Here is a 19,519-nt window from a genome sequence, read left to right on the forward strand (position 1 = left end):
TCTTCTTAAAACGCTTAAGAAATTGTGAATAATTTTCTTCATCGTTTCGATATACTTTGTATAATTTAATTAATTGTCATCCACAAATATTAGTAAAGTAAAGTGTAAAATTTTAGTTTTATTTATTTGAAATTTAACTTTGTTTATAAGTAACCTCATTATAATCTCAACAAAAGAATAAATATAGCATATATAGTTGATGTCTTGTTTTTGGAAGAAAATGTTGTAGTTCATATTAGAAAATGTTAGAAATTAAGGACTTTATGTCACGTAGTTCTTTGAAAGTAAAAAAAGGTCTAAAGTAAGGACAAAAAAAAAGAAATTTTGTTCAATTTTTAAATATTTTTATGCAATCTAAATATATGGGAAGTCTTTAATTTTTAAGAGTTTACAGAAAATATCGAACTAATCTTTCAATAACTTAACATCACAAAAAGAGAAAAAATAAGAAAGAATTAAAAATTTAACTTTTAATCTTAGTTTTGGGCCCGTGCTAGAGTTTTGCCGAAACAATCAAACTAATCTTTCTATAATTTAATGTCACAAAGAGCGGGGAATAATAAAAATAATTACAAACTTTGGATTTTTATCTTAGGTTAAAAGCAAGACTGCACGGCCAAATGCCACTAGTGTGTGTATATATATATATATATATATATATATATATATATATATATATATATGATTCTCCCACCCCTAATTAGATGACTTGGGTTCGAATTCTGGATATAAAAAGATTCCATTACAAAATTAAAAAAAAACGTGGATGGAAGTTGAACAAATTTCATATGAATTGTTTTACCCCTTCATTAGTTCTTTCGATCACAAACCTAAATTAATCGGTTCAAACTTTGGATGCTGGATTCTTAAAGTGAAAAGAATATAAAATGTTATCTATTTGGATTATGGAGTAAAATATATCTGAAAAATGGAAGGAGCACATGATGAAGTTGTTAAATCCAGAGCTCACATATCATATGACTTAATTCAAATATATTCTCATATCCCGAAGAAATATGATACTCAAAAACAGTACCTAGGAAATGAGACGTCGTTCAATATTTTTATTGAAAATTTGATGTTCCCCGTGTACCTACCGAGGCGATTACATACAATCAAATTTACATTTTAATAATGATGAGATCACCTACGCCCTTTGTGTTAAATGTATCTTTTTACATAATTTTTTTTAAAAATAATTCCCTCCATTTTAAATTATTTGTCGCTTTTATTTTACAAGCCCTTATGAAATATTAATTAGAAAAGATATTTAACTACTTTATCCTCATTTATGCTAAATTATAATGTATTTCTATTAAATGTTTACTCTATTTATGTGGCATCTTCACTAATAACAAAATTCTACTAAGGGTAAATTGAAAAAAATGTAATTAATTACGCCTTGAACTTCTAAAACGATAAATAATTTGAGATAACTACGACCAATAATTTGAGATTGAGGGAGTACTTATTGTAGATTTGGACGTCAGCTGCTCTTTTGCCATAGAAAAAGGGTGCTTTTGCAATAACAAAATCTTGAGGGGTGGGGGTATAAAATACTTTAATATCTAACAAGTTCAGCGAATCTATCGCACGCAATAATTGAACGTGCATGAACATTGACCAGCTGATGCAACCAACATATGGGTAGTTGAATCATCAACTTATTTAAAAACCATATATTTCCTTTAATTGAATCATTAACTATTTTTAATCATATAAATTTTGTTTAGTTGAATCATTAGCAATTTTTAATCATTTAAATTTGATTTAGCTTGAAAAATTAGTTTCCACCCTTAATTTAATGGTACAACACACCAAATTAAAGTAAACTATTGTAAATTATCTTTGAAGTGGAAGAGTAGTTTATGAATTTTTTTGGATTTTACAACCAAACTTCACAAATTCTAGGAACTAGTAGTTAAATATTCTTTTGCTTAGATTAAAACGCAATTAACAACTAGTATAAATTTGTGGGCCATGTCTACCAACTGGCCCCAAGTAAATATTTCTTAAAACTTTTTCCTTTACCTTTCTCCCATGAGTTTGATACACATATATCAATTGATCTGAACCGTTGATTTGTCTAAAAAAATTATAAATTATTAGACTTCTCCTACATCACATGCTATAGACAGCAATGGAAAACTTCAGATGTCTTGAAGACATACGAAAGAACGCTCATTCAAAGTTCAATCTAATAATTTAACAATAAGTCACTTTCTTGACTTTAAAGGTTATTTTGTGAAATTTATCCCACTCAAAATCTTATCTTATTTCATAATCCTAAGGATTGTATTAAACACACGCACACATACAAAAAGAAGAGAAGTTAAAGTTTCTTTTTCAAAATATTTTATAGCATATTGTTCACAGTGCAAGTGTGTCACACGAAAACATTTCCAATGATTGTAACTTAAACATTTAAAAAACATTTTTACAAAAATGAAAATGATTGTAACTTAAGATGTCAAATTTGTCCTTCTCTGGTAATAATTTTTTTACGTTTGGTTGGTTAAAAAACATTTTTACAAAAATGAAATTTCATAAGAGGCATTACATGTTGATGGTCTCCAGCAATTCTTTTATTTAATTTGTAAATATTAAAATTTTATTATTCGCTCTGAAAATTGGTCGGTCACTATCGTAATTCAAATCCAATCATTTTTCTTTTGGCAAGGATTAAAGAATAATATTAAGTACGGTTGGTACTATCACTGTAAGAATCCTCTCATGATCAAGATTCAAGGCGTGAGAAAGCGGAACCTTTTTTATCACAAACAGAGAGCAACACATGAATTGACAGGGCAAAAAAAAAACGAAGGTACCTGGAAGCTTCAAAGAAAATTCTTCACATAAGACGACAATTGTCTCAACACATTAAAAGACAAATAGGAAATTGCAGTAAGCCAGTACGCATCTTTTTGAGCATCCCCATAGATTTGATTAATAAACCAATCTTCCCGTTATTTACATCAAACTAAGGGGTAGTTTGGTAGGATGAATAAGGAAAAATAATTTTGAAATAAAAATTTAATACCGTCTTATTCCTTATTTGGTTACTAGTTCTGAGATAAGTTATCTCAGGATTAAAAATAGTATCAGATCCCTGACAGTCGACGGAGGGTGGAATAACATTTTCAGGATAAAACAATAAAAATAACAAACATAGCCCTGAGGTCCCTCAAACCCTTTTTCTACTAAATAGGGTGGAGGGTCTTTTTTTAAAACAAGCAACATTTTCTTAAAAATTATGCAATGCATGTTACTTTTAATATAACAAACCAAACAATTAATAAGAAATAATACCAGAATAACTACTCTCAGTATAATTAATCCCAACATAACTAACCCCAGCATAACTTGTCTTCAAACCAAACGACCATGTATGACATATGTTTATATACTGGTATATATATTTTCACTTAATCATAGTTAACTAATGAATGTATATTCTCGTGTCATTTATCTATTCGACAATGATACATTGATATGATGTGGCGTAACACCGGATGCGAATAAATTTTTCTACCTAATAAGTACCTTCACAGTCATTGTTAGTACTTCCATCTCATATGATACACACAAAAACATTTTAAGATGTTATATTTATCTTTGGTTGAGTTGTTTGTTCTTTGACGATTCAAAACAGTTCAGGCTACCATCGAAGGATGTAGTGTAGCGGATGGGGCTAGTCCTTCCTTAACCAGAGGTCTCAGGTTCGAGTCCTGGGTATGAAAAAATTCTTGGTAGGGAGCACTTCCCCTGAATGGGGCCCTGCGCGATGCGAATCCGGATATAGTCGAACTCTAATGTGGGTACCGGACACCGGGTGGTAAACCCAAAAAAAAAAAAAAAGGAATTTCGCAAGACAGATGTTTGCATTCAAAACTTTGCTACAAAACTCAGCCTTGCAAATTTTTTATTTTTTTTTTTGTTGAGCCGAGGTTCGAATCTCAAACCTCATGGTATTAGGCGAAGGGCAAAAATTAAAGACCAGTGCCTTTGAAGGATGATCGTGCAAATGTGTAAGTTGGGCTGAGAAGAACCAAAAATGTTTACTTGCGCCATTCTTGAACAATCCATATCCCCAAACTAGAAGACCGTAAGTTAGGTATGTAATATTTAAGAATCGAAATTCTAAAGACTACTTGCACAAATATTGTCCATCTGTAATATTTATGTTCTCCTATTGAGATTCTGAAGGTGATATATAGACTATCAAGGGATCAAATAAACGACAACATAACGAACTATTAGTGAACCAAAGCTATATTTGAATCGGAATTCGTAATATGATCAGTAGCATGTAAATCCACTCGGTTATATGAGCTTTTAGTAGTACGACGACGCGCAATACCTTATTATCAATACATCTGAATTTCTAGTGTCAAGTTATATTTGTATGTATCTTTTGAACCCTCCTAGCTTACTTATAAATATTTATACATATACAGGATCGAAGCAAAAATTACTGGCCTTTCTGCCAATGGATTTACTTCTAGATGAGAATCTCATCATGAGATAGAAGAATAGAATGTACGAGTTTTAGGGTTCTGAGTGCAATATAATGCAGCTTGCCAAAAAGCGCAACTTGAGTAATTCATTGCTTCATATGGGAGAAACGACATCATAATTCTACTGCCATTCATTTTACTTTTTAGATGCCTTATTAACATTATAGAATAAGAAATATAGGCGTTTTTTATTGCATTTATTCAGGATTGAGTATACCTTTTGCATTGAATTCGATTTTTATACATATAACTTTGTTCTTCGCATCTCCAGCCCAAAATTAGGGTGTCAAATGGGCGGGTTGAGTTGAAATTGACCCAATCAAAATGGGCTAAGGTAATAAATGGATTGGGTTAATATTGGCCCAAAAGCTATTTGGGCTGAAATGGCTTAAACATGGGTTGGGTCATGACCCACCCAACTTGACCCAATTTTTTTAAAGGGTCTATTTTCTAGAAAATACAAAAACATTTTTCGTGAAAAATATTTTCTAGTTACATTTTTCGGGATCTTTTTTTTCCTAAAATAAAATTTGGCGGATTTTTCGCGGAAAATATTTTTGAGGAAAACATTTTTTGTGAAAATATTTTCGAGAAAATCATTTTTCGTGAAAAATATTTCCCTTCATATCAAATACACCACAAACTTATAAGATACATGATACAAGAAAAGTGTATAAATAAAATTAAAAAAAAATTCTCCAACGATAAACTCAAATTTAAGTAAATCATAAAAACGGGTTAGATTTGGGCTAAGTTAAAAATTACTTTAAATGAGCTATGTTAAGTTGGACTAAAATCAGGCCAAAATATGAGATTATTTTGAGCCAACCCCATAAAATTTTGGGCGGGCCATCATCTTTTGAGCCATATGACACCCCTACCCAGAACTGTCGATGATATCTAGACAAGTGTTGAGCTTTTAAGCTATTTAACTTTTATTTTTCGGTGCTTTTGTAACATGTTTGATGGAGTTAATATAGGTTCCATTAACACCCCAATATAGGGGAAATGAGACAGAGATTGAAGGATGCTAAAGTGAAAATACAGAAGCTAAGTATCGACAAGTACAGATGAGAAAGAGATGTCAATGCATTAGTCTCATCCAAGAAGGCATTGCATACAAAAGAAGGGCATTTTTCCTGCCACAGAGGGACAATAACAGTATAATTTTATCAACAAACATATGTGCAAAATCTTCGGTGCAGCTGGTGGATTTAGCCCTGTTTATTGCTCTCCCCGGCCTTGGGTTTCACAGGAACTCACTTCTCCACGGATGCGCTTCTGCAGATGCTCCAAGCTAGCCACCCGCTGCATTGAAGATGTTCTACCCATCTTATTCCCCCCAACTGCTGAAGTTGCAGGATTCTGCTGTACATGTTCTATTGGAGGAACATCAGCAATACCATTTTGGATTCTAGGATCATGGGTTGGCATATGATTATTTGGCGGTTGTTGGTAGTAGTGATGTTTCGGATCATCTTGCACAGGCACAGCAGTGTCTGCTGATGTCTCGGAAGGACTACCGGAGAAGGATGGCATTGCCATTGAGGATATCTCAGACATAGCTTGGAACAATGGATTTACCCCAGTAACTCTTTTAACAGTTTCTTCTGCCATTTTCACCTGCACAGCGAACAGCAGATGAAGGAAGAATTTTTTATACGTGTTTCTAAAAGCAGATGATTTTCAACAATACCAGGCATGATTTTAAAAAGGAAACACCAACAATAATTCAACTTCTTTCTTCCCTGTTAAGATTTGAAAAATTACCAATCTACTATATAGTGCTCCTTTAGTAAGAAGGAAAAGAGGATAAAGAATTTTGTCATCATGAGTTCATGACGTTCTTTGGATCCCAAACTTGTCCCAGCCAGCAAAGTTATCCTTAAGTAGGTGGTATAAGCACAAGATAAGCTCGTTGCTACTCGCTAGAGTAGTTCTTTGATAAGGAAAGGAATTAAATCTCGTTGCAAGAGTAGTACAACCAAAAACTATGTAAATTTATATTTGTTGATGGAGTCCGAAAGGCATAGAAGCATGAAATGAAAAATAAAAAAGAGATAGCAAAAGCAGCATGAAATGATAAATAAAAAAGAGATATATAGCAAAAGCAACATGAAATTTCCACCTAATGTCAATTCCAATCTGGATGAGCAATGGGAGTTGGGCCAAGGAAAAACTCTCCTTTTCTTTCTCTTTTGGTTACAGGAAAAAGTCATTTCGCTGTGCCTTAACTAAAACAATTGATGCACATAGCAGGTGTCTTCTTGCACTTTCCTCTAAACAAATTACTGAACCTACTTTCTCAACCACAACTAGTAAAAGTAGCCTTACCTTCGCTCTCATTGTCTCAACATCTGCCTTTAAGACTCGATTATCAACAGCAGCTTCATTGTATTTCTGGCTTATGTCAGTCAGACGTTTCAGTAGGGAGGAGTTTTCTACTCTCAGTTGAGAAACCTACCAAACATATAAGGTTTCATAAGATAATAGTCTTGCACCAACATTAACTTACACACGACTTAAGAAACATACCTGTGTCTCAAGTTCTGTGAGATGGGCCTGCTTTCTTCTCCTTGAACGTCTGGCTGATTCTCTATTTGAAAGCATTCTGATAAACAAAGGGGTTGATATTATCAGGATTCTGACAAGGTAAACTTCACTATCAGATAAGCCAATAATAAGCTTTACATTTTGGATGCCTATTATTACATTACCACTGGGACACATGATTCAAGCAGGAAAAAGTTTCTAAACAGAAAAGGTTGGAGCATCTTATACTGGTGAATCATTGCTCCTCCAACCATATTATTCTCCAATGAAGGAACATTCTGCATGTAATGGGCCAGCAGCCTTTATATTATGAGACCTTCCATTTGAAGTGCAATCTCTTTCCTTCCGAGGCAAAGAGACATCTGGTTCTGGTTCAATGGAGGCGACCGTAATTAATAGCATGACACTCCCTTCTCTGAGACAGGAAATGGCAGTACTATTTGACAGCCAAGAGTGACCAAATTGTCTTCAGAATCTTTTAGACGTTTTGGCAAAGCCAAAAAGCATCTTGTATGGTCCTTTTATTATAAGCCTCATACTTGAAGTCCACACTTATACTTAAATGAGGGTGCATGGAGATCTTTAGCAGAGGGGAGGGATTTAATATGCAACGATGGAGGATATAATTTATACCACACCAGGTGCGGATCCAGAATTTTGCGCAAGTGAATTCAGCCAAAGACTAAGACAAACCTCTTCGGCAGTAAAGGACTGTACCAAATACATGCAAGTTTTTCCCATTAATTCTATTCGGTTCATACACGACCTATAAACAAGTCCTTTTTTTAAGGTACCTATAAACAAGTCATTTTGGTCCCAGGCTCTTTAAATTTTAAACGGTAAGGCAAAATGTATGCTTTATTTTCATTTCAGTGTTGGTCATACCTGTTGCCTTTAAGAGGGGGAGAGAGAGAGGAGAAAGAATGAAAAAGATAGCAATTCTTTTAATTAGCCGAGTTTGTCTCTTCAAAAACTGATACACATGTGTGTGTGGGTATGTGTATACATGTGCCTGTGTGTTTGTACGTACATAAACTGCTGTATAATACATATATAAGTAATAGTTTATTATTTGCGAAAGAGGATTCGGTTAAACCCTTTTAGTCACACATAGGTATACCTCAGCGGCATTCAAACAAAACTTATTACCTTCAAAAAGCATCAATAGTCATGCAAGTGTTCTCGAATAACATGTATGAATCAAAATTCAGAGTGTATATCAACGGCATTTACTTTTCACAAAACGTTGGCCACGTCATTTATATCAGATGTAAGAAATGAAACCAACAGCATCCATTTCATCAGAAATTCATAAATGAACTAGTATGATGTGTATCCCCAAGATATTAATAGATCTTTTAACCCTTCTCTCTTTCTCAGATTTGACACTACTTGTACACAAACTACAAACAATATTACCTCCTCACACGTTTCACATCTGCTGGATCCGTCCCTTGAGTTGTTTCTGCTTCTCCTTCAGCTTCATCATCATCAGATTGCTCTCTAGATGAACCACTGGTTGTTGACTTCACCTGCACTGCAGGTTTTTTCTGCACTGGGGGCAAGGAGGGTATTCCAACTGGACCACCAGAATCCTTATCTTGAACTTTTGTCACTTCCTGGCCAGATCCTGTAGATAAAAAGGAACTAAAGACTAAATGCATGAAACTAATTTCCATGATACATCGTACAGTAACCTGCAGCAAGTCTTTGCCTGTCATTAAATGGATGTCTACCTACATTTATCCTTCAGTTGCATATTACATGCTGCTTTGCTGATGCAGATGGTTACATTGTCAAGAAAAGAACTGAACCATAAAATTACATCAGTAATTAAGCGAATGCAGAAACATTACATCAAGGAGACAGAAAAATTACTAGAATGATGAATGCAGATGAAGACGAACTAATCAGAAGCCAACAATTTGCTGTTAAATTCTCTTATTGACACGGGTAGACTAGTTCCTATGCACGGGGATCCTATGTGAGGCATGATTGGAGCTTGGAGGACAAATTACTCCACGCCTCCACCAAATGCCCTGGTGTACTACTAGGCTATAATTAGAGGCAAGAGTGGACCCATTTAGTTACTTTGTGTGTCTTAATTAATGAGAAAGGTAAGTTAATAAGAGTAAAATAGGCTCCTTTTTATGTTACGCAGAGGGTTAAAAAACTAGAGCAACAAGCAGACTCATTTATTAGTTATGAATGGGTTGGTGTCATAAGAAAACAACAATTAGCTGCTTCAATGTTGTGCAATGTGCTAGAACTTCTTGTTTGTGGAAGTGCGTAGGAGTGTAGCGTTAGGATCACATTAAAGAAAACACCGTCATTCTTTCTTCTTCTTCTTCTTCTTTTTTTTTTTTTTTTTTTTTGGATAAGGTTATTAAAGAGAAACTGGAAATAAGAAAAACCTTGTCATTCTATTCTGGCCGGGAAAGAATGTTATGCTTTTTTATAAGTACAGAGAAACTGTTTATTAAGATTTAAGCCTGACTTTTTAAAAAAAAATTTAAGAGACCTTTTGTTTCTGTCAGCAGAATAAGCCCAAATGATGTCTCTTCTTTTCTTAAAATATTTCTAGTTAGGATTTGATTGAACTACATAGCCTCTTCTTCAAATGAAATTTTACGACAATGTTATTGACACAACTTATACAAAAGTTAGCCCAGCCAATTCTCTCCTAATAAGGTTGGAAAATCAAAATTTTCAATAATAAACAAACAAATCAGTGCCGAAAGTGTTTACAATTTGAGTATATGGATCAAGTTTGTCTAACCATAAATATTCTCTCTTACACCAAAAATATAAGTACAACAAAAGTAAAATTGATACATTCTAGAACATCCTCACTGTATTGAAGCGATCTAGTTTCGCAAATGCAGACTAATGCATCAGAAGGTCTATGTAGGACATGGTCAAAGTATTTCCAGCGACCTTCTCCCTTTTTTCCTCTAGGTATGCTACTTGCATCTTCTGTCAGATGTGGTCATTTCTAATATTGTCCAACTTTGCGATATTTTTTAAATAAAAACTTTATCAAGGGGAAAAAAATATAATCAGAGTAAACTCGTCACTTCACCTTTTATCCCAATGAAATCTCTCATTATTCTAGGATAAGGTGCCCACCAACCCTGTTCACTTTGATTAAGATTTATTTCAGAATCATAAGGCTTTAGCAAACTGAAACATATAGGGGATAAAACCAAAAGTTGCAAATTAGATCACTATCAAATTTGTGGCTTGAAGTTGGGGTTTTCATGGGTTGCATGTAGATATGCATGGACATTTTTATGTGTATATTATATTATATTATTTTCTTACAATTTTCTATATGATATCAAACCATATATTCAGGGACTGTGATTCCTAATTATTTAAGGACAAACCGACTCCAATTAAGGTAAATGAAAGAGCTTTTTTATTATGATCTTGAAGTAGGAAGCATATATTTATCATATCTAAATGACCTGATAAATCTGATCACTATGGACATAAACAAATGCTAATTAGTTATGTGTTCATATATATATATACACTCTTTCTTTTCATTCTCAATTATTTTTGTGATGGTGGCTTCCAGGCCCCCTTGACAGTAACTATGTCCACCATGGATTAGACACATAGGAAGAAATGACCTAACATTTTCTGTCTCCGCTACTATGAAGGGAACAAATATGTAATTTTTCATATATTTCCCTCTTATGGGACTTTGATAATAAATAAGCAAAATATAAATATGGGATTTAGTTGCTCGTAAAGTTACGATTTAGTAAAACTGGAGTACTTTCAACAAATCTATAACCTACTTAACATACATCTTACTATCATTACTATGTAAACTTATTTTCATGTGTGTGTGTGTGTGTGTGTGTATAATGAAAGTACAGTAAATAAAAAATGAAAATTATGGTAAATAAAGTACAATTGTAAGAATTTGAAAGAACAAATTGATCCGATATAAGACATAACAACATAACAATACACTGAATTGAGTCAACCTTACATATCATGCAAGTACTATCAAATATTTAAAAAGAAAATATTCCAGGGAGTATAGTAGATAATCTAAGTTGTAAGCATGCACGGTACAAATATCTGACCTATTGAGGTGGTAGTTCCAAAAAACTTTGTTCCCCGATTCAACCTGAGGCGTTTTGAGCCTTCTTCACACTTACTCGAGTCACAACTTTACCTTTTAACACAATATTTGCTTAAGATATTATTTAAGCAGTTCATTAGCATACTCAGTATTCAATGTTTTCTTTTTAAATACACTAAAGTCTAAAAGGTAACATACGGAAGGAATTCGAGCGTGATACTAGCTTTGTATCCAAGAGCAATATTTATTGGATAAAGCTCATGAACCAACTTTGATTACTAACATCTACCTTTTGGATCAAGTTCAAATTAATATCAAGCCCAAATTATATTTCTAGAGGTCGTTAATTGAGCTCAAACATCAGGATGTTCAAGTTGGCTCGATTTATTTGCACTTTGCAGCTCCACGTACCTACAACTATGGGTACAAAGTTTTGAAATATCATCAAAGAGCATTTAATTGGGGATTGGAAGGTGTTGTCATCATAGCAAATGATGAATAATGGACAAAGTATGTTGAATTTTCATATAAATCTCAGAGAGTATGAATTAGGCAGAGGTACAAATTTCCTAACTTAAAATAATTCTAATGATTTTTCTTATTTGTTTGAAACTCTTATGAACTTGTTAAGTATATAACTGACAATTATTTTTGAGATCTAGGCACTACCAAGATAAGGTACAAGTACAGCCATGACGTACTGCTAAGGGTCCACCTGTTTGGTTTAAATCTTCAGATTCCTTTAAAGTTGTTCTTTTTTTATGTAAAAAGAATGTTCACTTTCCGGAAACTAATGACGAAGTGACACAGGCATGGAATCAATGGAAATACAGACAAAATTTGCCTCATCAAGGAATAACTCAAGTTCATTCAAATGTTCACATAACCATACAACTGCCATCAATCATCAGCATCCTAAAACCAATATGACAAAGAAGGAATCACAGATCTTCACAAATTTCCAGACCCCAACCCTCTTAAGATAAATCTTATATGATAGGCAGCACAGAGTATCATCATAACACCAAAATCAAAAACATCATACACAACTGAGTTATTTTTTCACTATTTTCTGACCATGAGAATTATTCGCTTTTTTGGGGGGAAAATTTTCACTTTATTTGAAAATCAGCGTATGGCCATGAAAATTCCACATACAATTTGAAATCAAGTTGTGTTTGGAATTTAGAAAACACCTAAAACCATGTTTTCACTTTTTTTTTTTTTTTTTTTTTTTTTTTTTTATATATATACTTTCAGTACATTCAAACAAAACCAAACACAACTCCAACTTCAAAAATTCCAAATAAAGTGAAAAACCTTTGGTTTCTATGGCCAAACATCATACATAATCACTGGAAATAAAGATGACATCAGCAATCCACATGCAAATCACATCATACGTAAATAAACAACACAATAGAAAAGCGAAATCCATCTCAAAATTGGTCAATCACTTACCTTTAGATCCTGATTGTGATACACTAGCAGTCTCTGATCCTTTGTCAGGTGCCCTAGAACTTGAACTTTGAGGCTTTAGATTCTTCGCCTATCAAATATCAATACAAATATACCAGTACAATTCAATTAGTAAATAAATTACTCTACCATTTAGCTGAAAACAATATCAGATTATTATTCCCTCTGTCCCTATTTATGTGACACTTTTCGCTTTTCGCAAGTCAATTTGACTAAACTTTGAGGCAAAATTGGATTAGATTAACTCAATATGGTAACATTAAAATTATCTATTTGAAAACAGCATGAAAAGTACTACTATAAGTTGCAACTTTTCTCAAAAAATATATCTTAAAATAAATTGGGACAGAATGAGTAAATAAATTAAGAAAATTACGCGAGTCAAGGCGACAGCAGCGCAAGCCAAATCGAGGCGGCTTTTGAGGAAGGCTTGATACTCTTCAGAATCAACGGGAATATTCTGTGGAAGAAACGACGTCGTTGCCTGCTTCGAATTCAACGCCGTACTACTGGAATCCAGATTATTATTATTATTAGGAGTAGAAGAAAGGTTCTCATCTTTGATCTCGACGACATCGTTTTGGTGAGAAGATGATGAAGAAGACGCCATTGTAGGTGTGGTGGTACCGGCAGCTTCTTGGAGGAAGCGCTGGAAAGCCCATTCGGAGGAGCTGCGATTCATCATCATCTTCGAGTAGGAATTGGCGGCGGCGGCGGCGGCGGCGGAGGAGGTAGGTGAATCCGCCGTCGGGGGCGGGGGCGGCGAAGACCAGAAATGGTTGCTCATGTCATCGTCCACTGAAAACACCCTATCCATTTCTCTCTCTCTCTCTCTCTCTCTATACGGAAAAGGAAATAAAAACAGCTGAGACTTTTTAGTTTTTAATGGGAAAGAAAAGAGAGAAGAGACTGGGTAGAGTTTTGATTATATATACTCAACATCTGTCTGTATGTGTATGGGTTATTATGGTGGGAAAATATGGATTCCAGCAGATTACTTATTTACCCTTCTCTTTTCCTTTTTTAATCTTTTCCTAATTACTTTGTTTAGGGATATAACCCAAAGAATATAACAATTTATATGACGTAGTTTGACTAGTTACGGAGTTTAAAAAATAGTAGAATATTTTTGTGACCACAATTTATGTGAATTATTTGACTAGTCATGGAGTTTAAGAAAGAACATACTAATACTTTTGGAATTTGTGGTCTAAAATAAGTCATTGATATTTGTGTGAATGTAATTCCTTTAAAAAAGAAAGTGTTAAGTTAAATTAATTCTAAATATAGAAATGTATCATTTTTTTTAGGACAGACTAAAAAAGAAAGTGTATCAGATAAATTGGAATAGAATGAGTATCTTTTTTCTAATACTCCCTTCGGTTCATAAATACTGTTCACTTGCCATTTTGTTTTGGTTTGAAATAAGTGTTCATTTACATAATCAAGAAGGAATTATTATTTCTTCCAAATTTACCCCTATTTAGATAAGTGAGTTTTTATATAATCAAAAAACTATATTAATTAGGTAGTAATCTTTGATTAAGGGTAATTTAATCAAATGCCTATTTTAATGTTGGAGTTAGTATTTTTTTAAGGAGTGTGTTAAACGCTAACCCCCTGTTTGGATGGTGGTTTCCCGTGGTTCATTAATGTATGATTTTCTATGAAACCATGTTTGTTTCCATTGTTCTTAAAATTTTGTGGTGTGATATTATAAACTCGTGGTTCGTCAATGGATATATAGCCATCAAAAGTCCCAATTTTTTGTAACACGGATTTGGTGGTTTTTAAAGTGGTTACGTATTTCATTTCTCCATTATACCCCACCCTCCACCATCCATCCCACCCCCACTCTACCACTCACCCCCATCCCACCCCAGCCCTACCACCCACCCCCACGCCAACTACCCCACTCCTCTGCTACCCACCCCCACCCAGTACCCCTCACTACCGCCCAACCCACCCTACAACTGACTACCCCACCCTCATCCCACACAACCACTCACCTCACACCACCCACCCCCACTCCCACCCACTACCCCTAACCACCACCCAACCCCACCCCCATAACCACTCACCCCCACCCTCATCCCACAACTACCCACCTCACACCACCCACCCCTCCACCGCCCCTACCCAATACCTACTTATTTTTTAAAGTTCCTATTTTATTCTTTACCTGAGTTTTATTAATATATATATAAACTAATTTCTAATTAAGAGTTAAGGGTATTTTAGTAAACTTACAAGTTATTATACAGTGCCATACAATCAAACCAAACAATACAAATGTTATTAAAACACAACAAACAATACAGTCTATCCAAACATTGTGTTCATTAATACAGTACAATATAATATAATACCATACCATACTGTACATTAATGAACCATGGGAAACAACCACCCAAACATAGGGTTAGGGGATACTTATTTTGAACCGAAGGGAGTATTTGTTTAGGAAGAACGTGACAAAAAGATGAGGATTTCTTTGTCAATAATTATAAGTAAATGAACAGTGAACTTTGAGTACCCGAATGGTAAAAATGCATGCACTAAATCAAATAAGTGGATGTATGACTTTTCCATATGGATTATCAATTATTCATGGTAAAGCACCAAATTTGATAATTAGGGACAAGGAAATCTTAATATATCAATCAATTTATCATTAACCTGATAAAGCACTAAATTTGGTGCAAAAACATGTAATTTAAAGAAGTTTGTCCGGCTGAGGTTGAGGATAAGAATAAAAGAGTGTTTATCATTCTACTATAATCCATATTGTTACTTGTTTTACTTCAACGCATTTATATGATTATGATATTGTTTTCAATGATAAGGGTGAATTAGCAGGTAGAAAAAGAGTGTAGACATTTTTTTTTTTTTACAATAAGGTCTTTTTGGCACACTATTTTTTGCCATAGGCTAAATGGGGTAAATTCATATGATCATTTCTTAGGTAAATTTAATAATTTATGCTTATTTAATGTCATTTCTATATTTTCTTCTCAAGGTTTATCTTAACTTAAAATTGTACAATAGAGGTTATGGTAATTTTTACATAAGTATGGCCAAATTTGGGTCAAATTGGTGTGGCAATTCAGCAACTTCTCTTTATTTTATTTTCCTGAATTCGTCCTCATTGAAATCACTTTAATTGTATTAAATGCATTTGCAATCCCATTAATTTGAAGGAATACTCAAGATTAAAGTACAAAAGATTTTGGTTTCTACATATTTTGAAACTTTTTTGGTGGGGGTCCTTTGGTGTGTTTAAGAGGCATTTTTGAGTCCTGTGGGGAAAAGTAAGTGGTCCATTATCCAAGTAATAGTGAAATACCATTGCAGCTTTGAGCAAAAAAGAAAAAGAAAAAAAACAAATTTTCCTTAATAGAGTATTACTTAACAAATGAAAAGGTAGCTTTTAATAGGACCATATTCAGGAAAATATTTAAATAAAAATCAAGAACTAATGTCATCCTAATGCGTGGACTTCGTGAGTAACAAAAGTTAAAGTAATAATCAATAGAATAAAATAATAATGTCCATCTTACAAATCAGGAAATATTTTTTGCACGAAGCAAGTCTAAGTACCAATAGATTAGGTATAGTTAGATGTTTCCGTTAAAAGTTATTTTCCGTGAAAAATATTTTAACTTGTGGTCGTTTGGTAGATAGTCAAAATTATCTCGGGATTGTAATCCCGGAACTAATTTAGCCTAAGAGTTGGAATTATTTTATGTGGGATAAGATGGGATATCTCATCTTTTATCCCAGGATGCATTTTGTGCTTTGTTTGGTACAAGGTATAAATTTATCAAAGGATAAATTTATCATCTCTGATAAACATGGACAAAAAATTAGTCTTTAAGGATATCCCAACTTATACCATGCACCAAACGACCAATTAGAAAATTCGTTGTTAGATTATTATTTTTTTACGAGGTTTATTTAGTATTAGGTAAATGGCCTACATTAACACTAAAATGTGTTAAACATGACGGTGGTATTGTGGTGATAATTCTCGAGTATTAAAGCTCGAAAAATTATTTACAGGTTAGTTAGAAATAAGTAACATAAAACATGAGTTAAGATAATTGCAGAAAAAAATTAATATACCACTAATAAATTGTTTTCTTTAGGAAATGTTTTTATTACTTATGAAAAACAAATAATAAAATGATTTAATCGAGGAAAACATATTACTTGAAAAAAAAAAATAAAGCGTCCAATCAATATGATTTCAAAATCATCAAGTAATGCCTTGTCTGCTCGCTCGCTTTCTATAGATGCATTCATCCGACCATCTTTAGTGTAAGGATTTTGAAATACACATATAGTTTTTGTTGCATCTTTATACCCCCTTTTTTTTAAACTGGTTTTTCTTTTTCTTTTTTTGAAACTGAACATCTTTATACTTGGTTTTCTTGTCCTTTTTTTTATTTTTAATCACCACAAACAAAATAAGAAAGAACAAAAGAAAAGGAGAAACATATATATCTAAACTTTATAGCAACGAAAATTTAGAAGTGTAAAAATGCAATTGGCTGTAGGCTGTGGCACATATTACGGAAGACGTACACGTGAGGAGCATCCAATAGTGTCTTGTCGCTGTTGGCCGATAGGAAGGTACGACTTTTTTTTTCATTTTTTTGCGCGGAGTGCCCTTCTTTTGGGGTGATCTTTAAATTTTATTTTCATATTTGTAGTCTTTAAATTATCTCATATATTCTTTGATCTTTAATTTTTGCCTTCTTCGCATTGGCTTTAACTTGTAGAAATTACGGGTTCGAGTTCGAATCCCCGCTCAAACATAAATTAAAAAAAAAATGGCAAGATAAGATTTGGGTCGCGTGTAGCGCTAAACCCTAAGATACTTTTGTTGCTTAATTATAAATTTTATCGGACCCGCATCTAAATCGTCTTATGGGCAGACTTAGCGTAAGTATCTTGGGTTCTGCGTAACTTTGATAATTCCTTCACAAAGTTATCTTGCTGGTGGAGGCATACTTTTAATGGGCAAACTTTATCTGGGACAAGATAACTTTGTGAAGGAATTATCAAAGTTATGCACGGACCCGGTGATACTTATCTTGTACGCCGATAAGGCATAATATCTAAGATAACTTTGGTAATTCCTTCACAAGTGTATCTTCGTTGGGGGCATAGCAAAATTTAAACTCGCCTTGCGAATTTTTTTTTAAAATTTTAGCTAAGGCGCGAGCTCAAAACCCAACCTACGAATTTTAATTTTAGCGCAAAATTTAAAGACCACCCCAAAAGAAGGGCAATTCTGCTTTTTTTTTTTTTTAATGGTCGCATTGTGCCTTTTTCTATTGGATAAACCTTCCGTGGGTGTGGCCCATTGGTGAATTGTGGATAAATATGAAATGCGGCCCACATACTTTTCATGGCCCACATGTGGTTCCCGGCCCCTATTTGCCAAGGTGCTTTTCTTCACTTTAAAGGCATATAAAGTTGGGTCTTTGACATATATATACATCTTAAGGAGAAATATTTACGAAACGTGATGATAGTTTTATATTTACAAAACATAACATTACAAATCACTATACAAAACATGCTTTATATTTAAAAAAAAAAAATATATATTTTTAAATTATTTTTATTTTTTAAAAATCATTTTTAAAAAAAATATTTTTTTTTTTTTTTTAAAAAAATTTTTTTTAAAATTTATTTTTATTTTTAAAAAAAATTAATATTTTTTTTTTGCTCAAAAACTTATGTATGAAATTGTATATGTATATCTCGCTCAAGACTTAAAAAATTTTTGCTCAAAATTTAGTGTATGAAAAATGTGTATATGTATATCTCGTTCAAGGCTTAAAAATCCGCTCAAAATTGTGTGTGTGAAAACAATATGAAATTTGTATCTTGCTCATGTCTTAAAATTTCGCTCACATTTTCATGTATAAAGTTCATGTTAGATTTACGTAAAATTAATACAACTATACAACATTGTATATAACTTTGATACAACATTCAAGACTTAAAATAATCGCTCAATTTTTTGTGTATGAAATGTGTATATCTTGCTCAAGGCTTAAAAAGTTCGCTCAAATTTTATGTATGAAGAACGTATGAAATGTGTATATTTTGATCGAGGTTTAAACATTATCTTAAAATTTTATGCGTGAGAATGGTATGAAATGTGTATATCTTCGAAACAGAATTTCATTCGCATTGTTTGTATATAAATTTCATATTAGGTTTACGGAAAATTAATACAACTACAACAACATTGTAACAATTTTCATACTGATATTCGAGGCTTAAAGTTTTATTCAAAATTTTGTATATGAAAATTATATTAAAAATTTTGCTCACACATACACATTTCATACAACTTTCATACACGAAATATGAGGTAATTTTTAAGCCATTGAGCAAAAAAAAAAAAATTAATATTTAAAAAAAAAATATAAAAAATATTTTTTTTTTAAAAATAAAAATATTTAAAAAAATATATTTTTTTATAAAAAATATATATATTTTCTGGAAAAAAATAAAAAAACGAAAAATATATGAAAATCGTCGTATTTTGTAATATATCGTTATGTTTTGTAAATAAGAAAAACTATCGTTACGTTTCGTAAATATTTCTCCTTAACATGTATATATACGTAGTTTTCCCTATAAAGTTCTGTCTTGTTCTTGCCATTTTAATTTTTCTTTTATTTATTTATTGAGAAAAAATGTATTCCACACATTTTGATTGGGCGGGCAAGTTGAGGGAACAAAATGAAACACACTTTTTGGTTCATACAAATGGTTTTCTGACACCTGATTTTGACATATTACAAGTGGTAAGTTTCCAAAGATTATTGGAATGGTTAATGGT

At 32.9% G+C, this 19,519-nt stretch overlaps 1 protein-coding gene across 3 annotated transcripts; it reads right to left on the minus strand.

The window, feature by feature from the left end:
- Positions 1–5,537: 5,537 nt before the first annotated feature.
- LOC132063634 (light-inducible protein CPRF2) lies at positions 5,538–13,554 on the minus strand. Of its 3 annotated transcripts, none has more exons than XM_059456286.1 (7): positions 13,028–13,552; positions 12,634–12,721; positions 8,490–8,700; positions 7,053–7,128; positions 6,852–6,977; positions 5,781–6,140; positions 5,538–5,747 (listed from the first exon to the last, which is right to left on the minus strand). In XM_059456286.1, the coding sequence occupies exons 1-7, from the start codon at positions 13,466–13,468 to the stop codon at positions 5,742–5,744; spliced, it is 1,308 nt and encodes a 435-aa protein (XP_059312269.1). In that variant the 5' UTR covers positions 13,469–13,552; the 3' UTR covers positions 5,538–5,741. The 3 variants fall into 3 exon arrangements, with proteins under 3 accessions (XP_059312269.1, XP_059312268.1, XP_059312270.1); XM_059456287.1 differs by lacking the exon at positions 5,538–5,747 and adding an exon at positions 6,214–6,265 and having other exon boundaries at positions 5,881–6,140; positions 13,028–13,554; XM_059456285.1 differs by having other exon boundaries at positions 5,538–6,140.
- Positions 13,555–19,519: the final 5,965 nt, after the last annotated feature.

The sequence above is a fragment of the Lycium ferocissimum genome, chromosome 7 (assembly GCF_029784015.1).
Source record: "Lycium ferocissimum isolate CSIRO_LF1 chromosome 7, AGI_CSIRO_Lferr_CH_V1, whole genome shotgun sequence".
NCBI lineage: Eukaryota > Viridiplantae > Streptophyta > Magnoliopsida > Solanales > Solanaceae > Lycium > Lycium ferocissimum.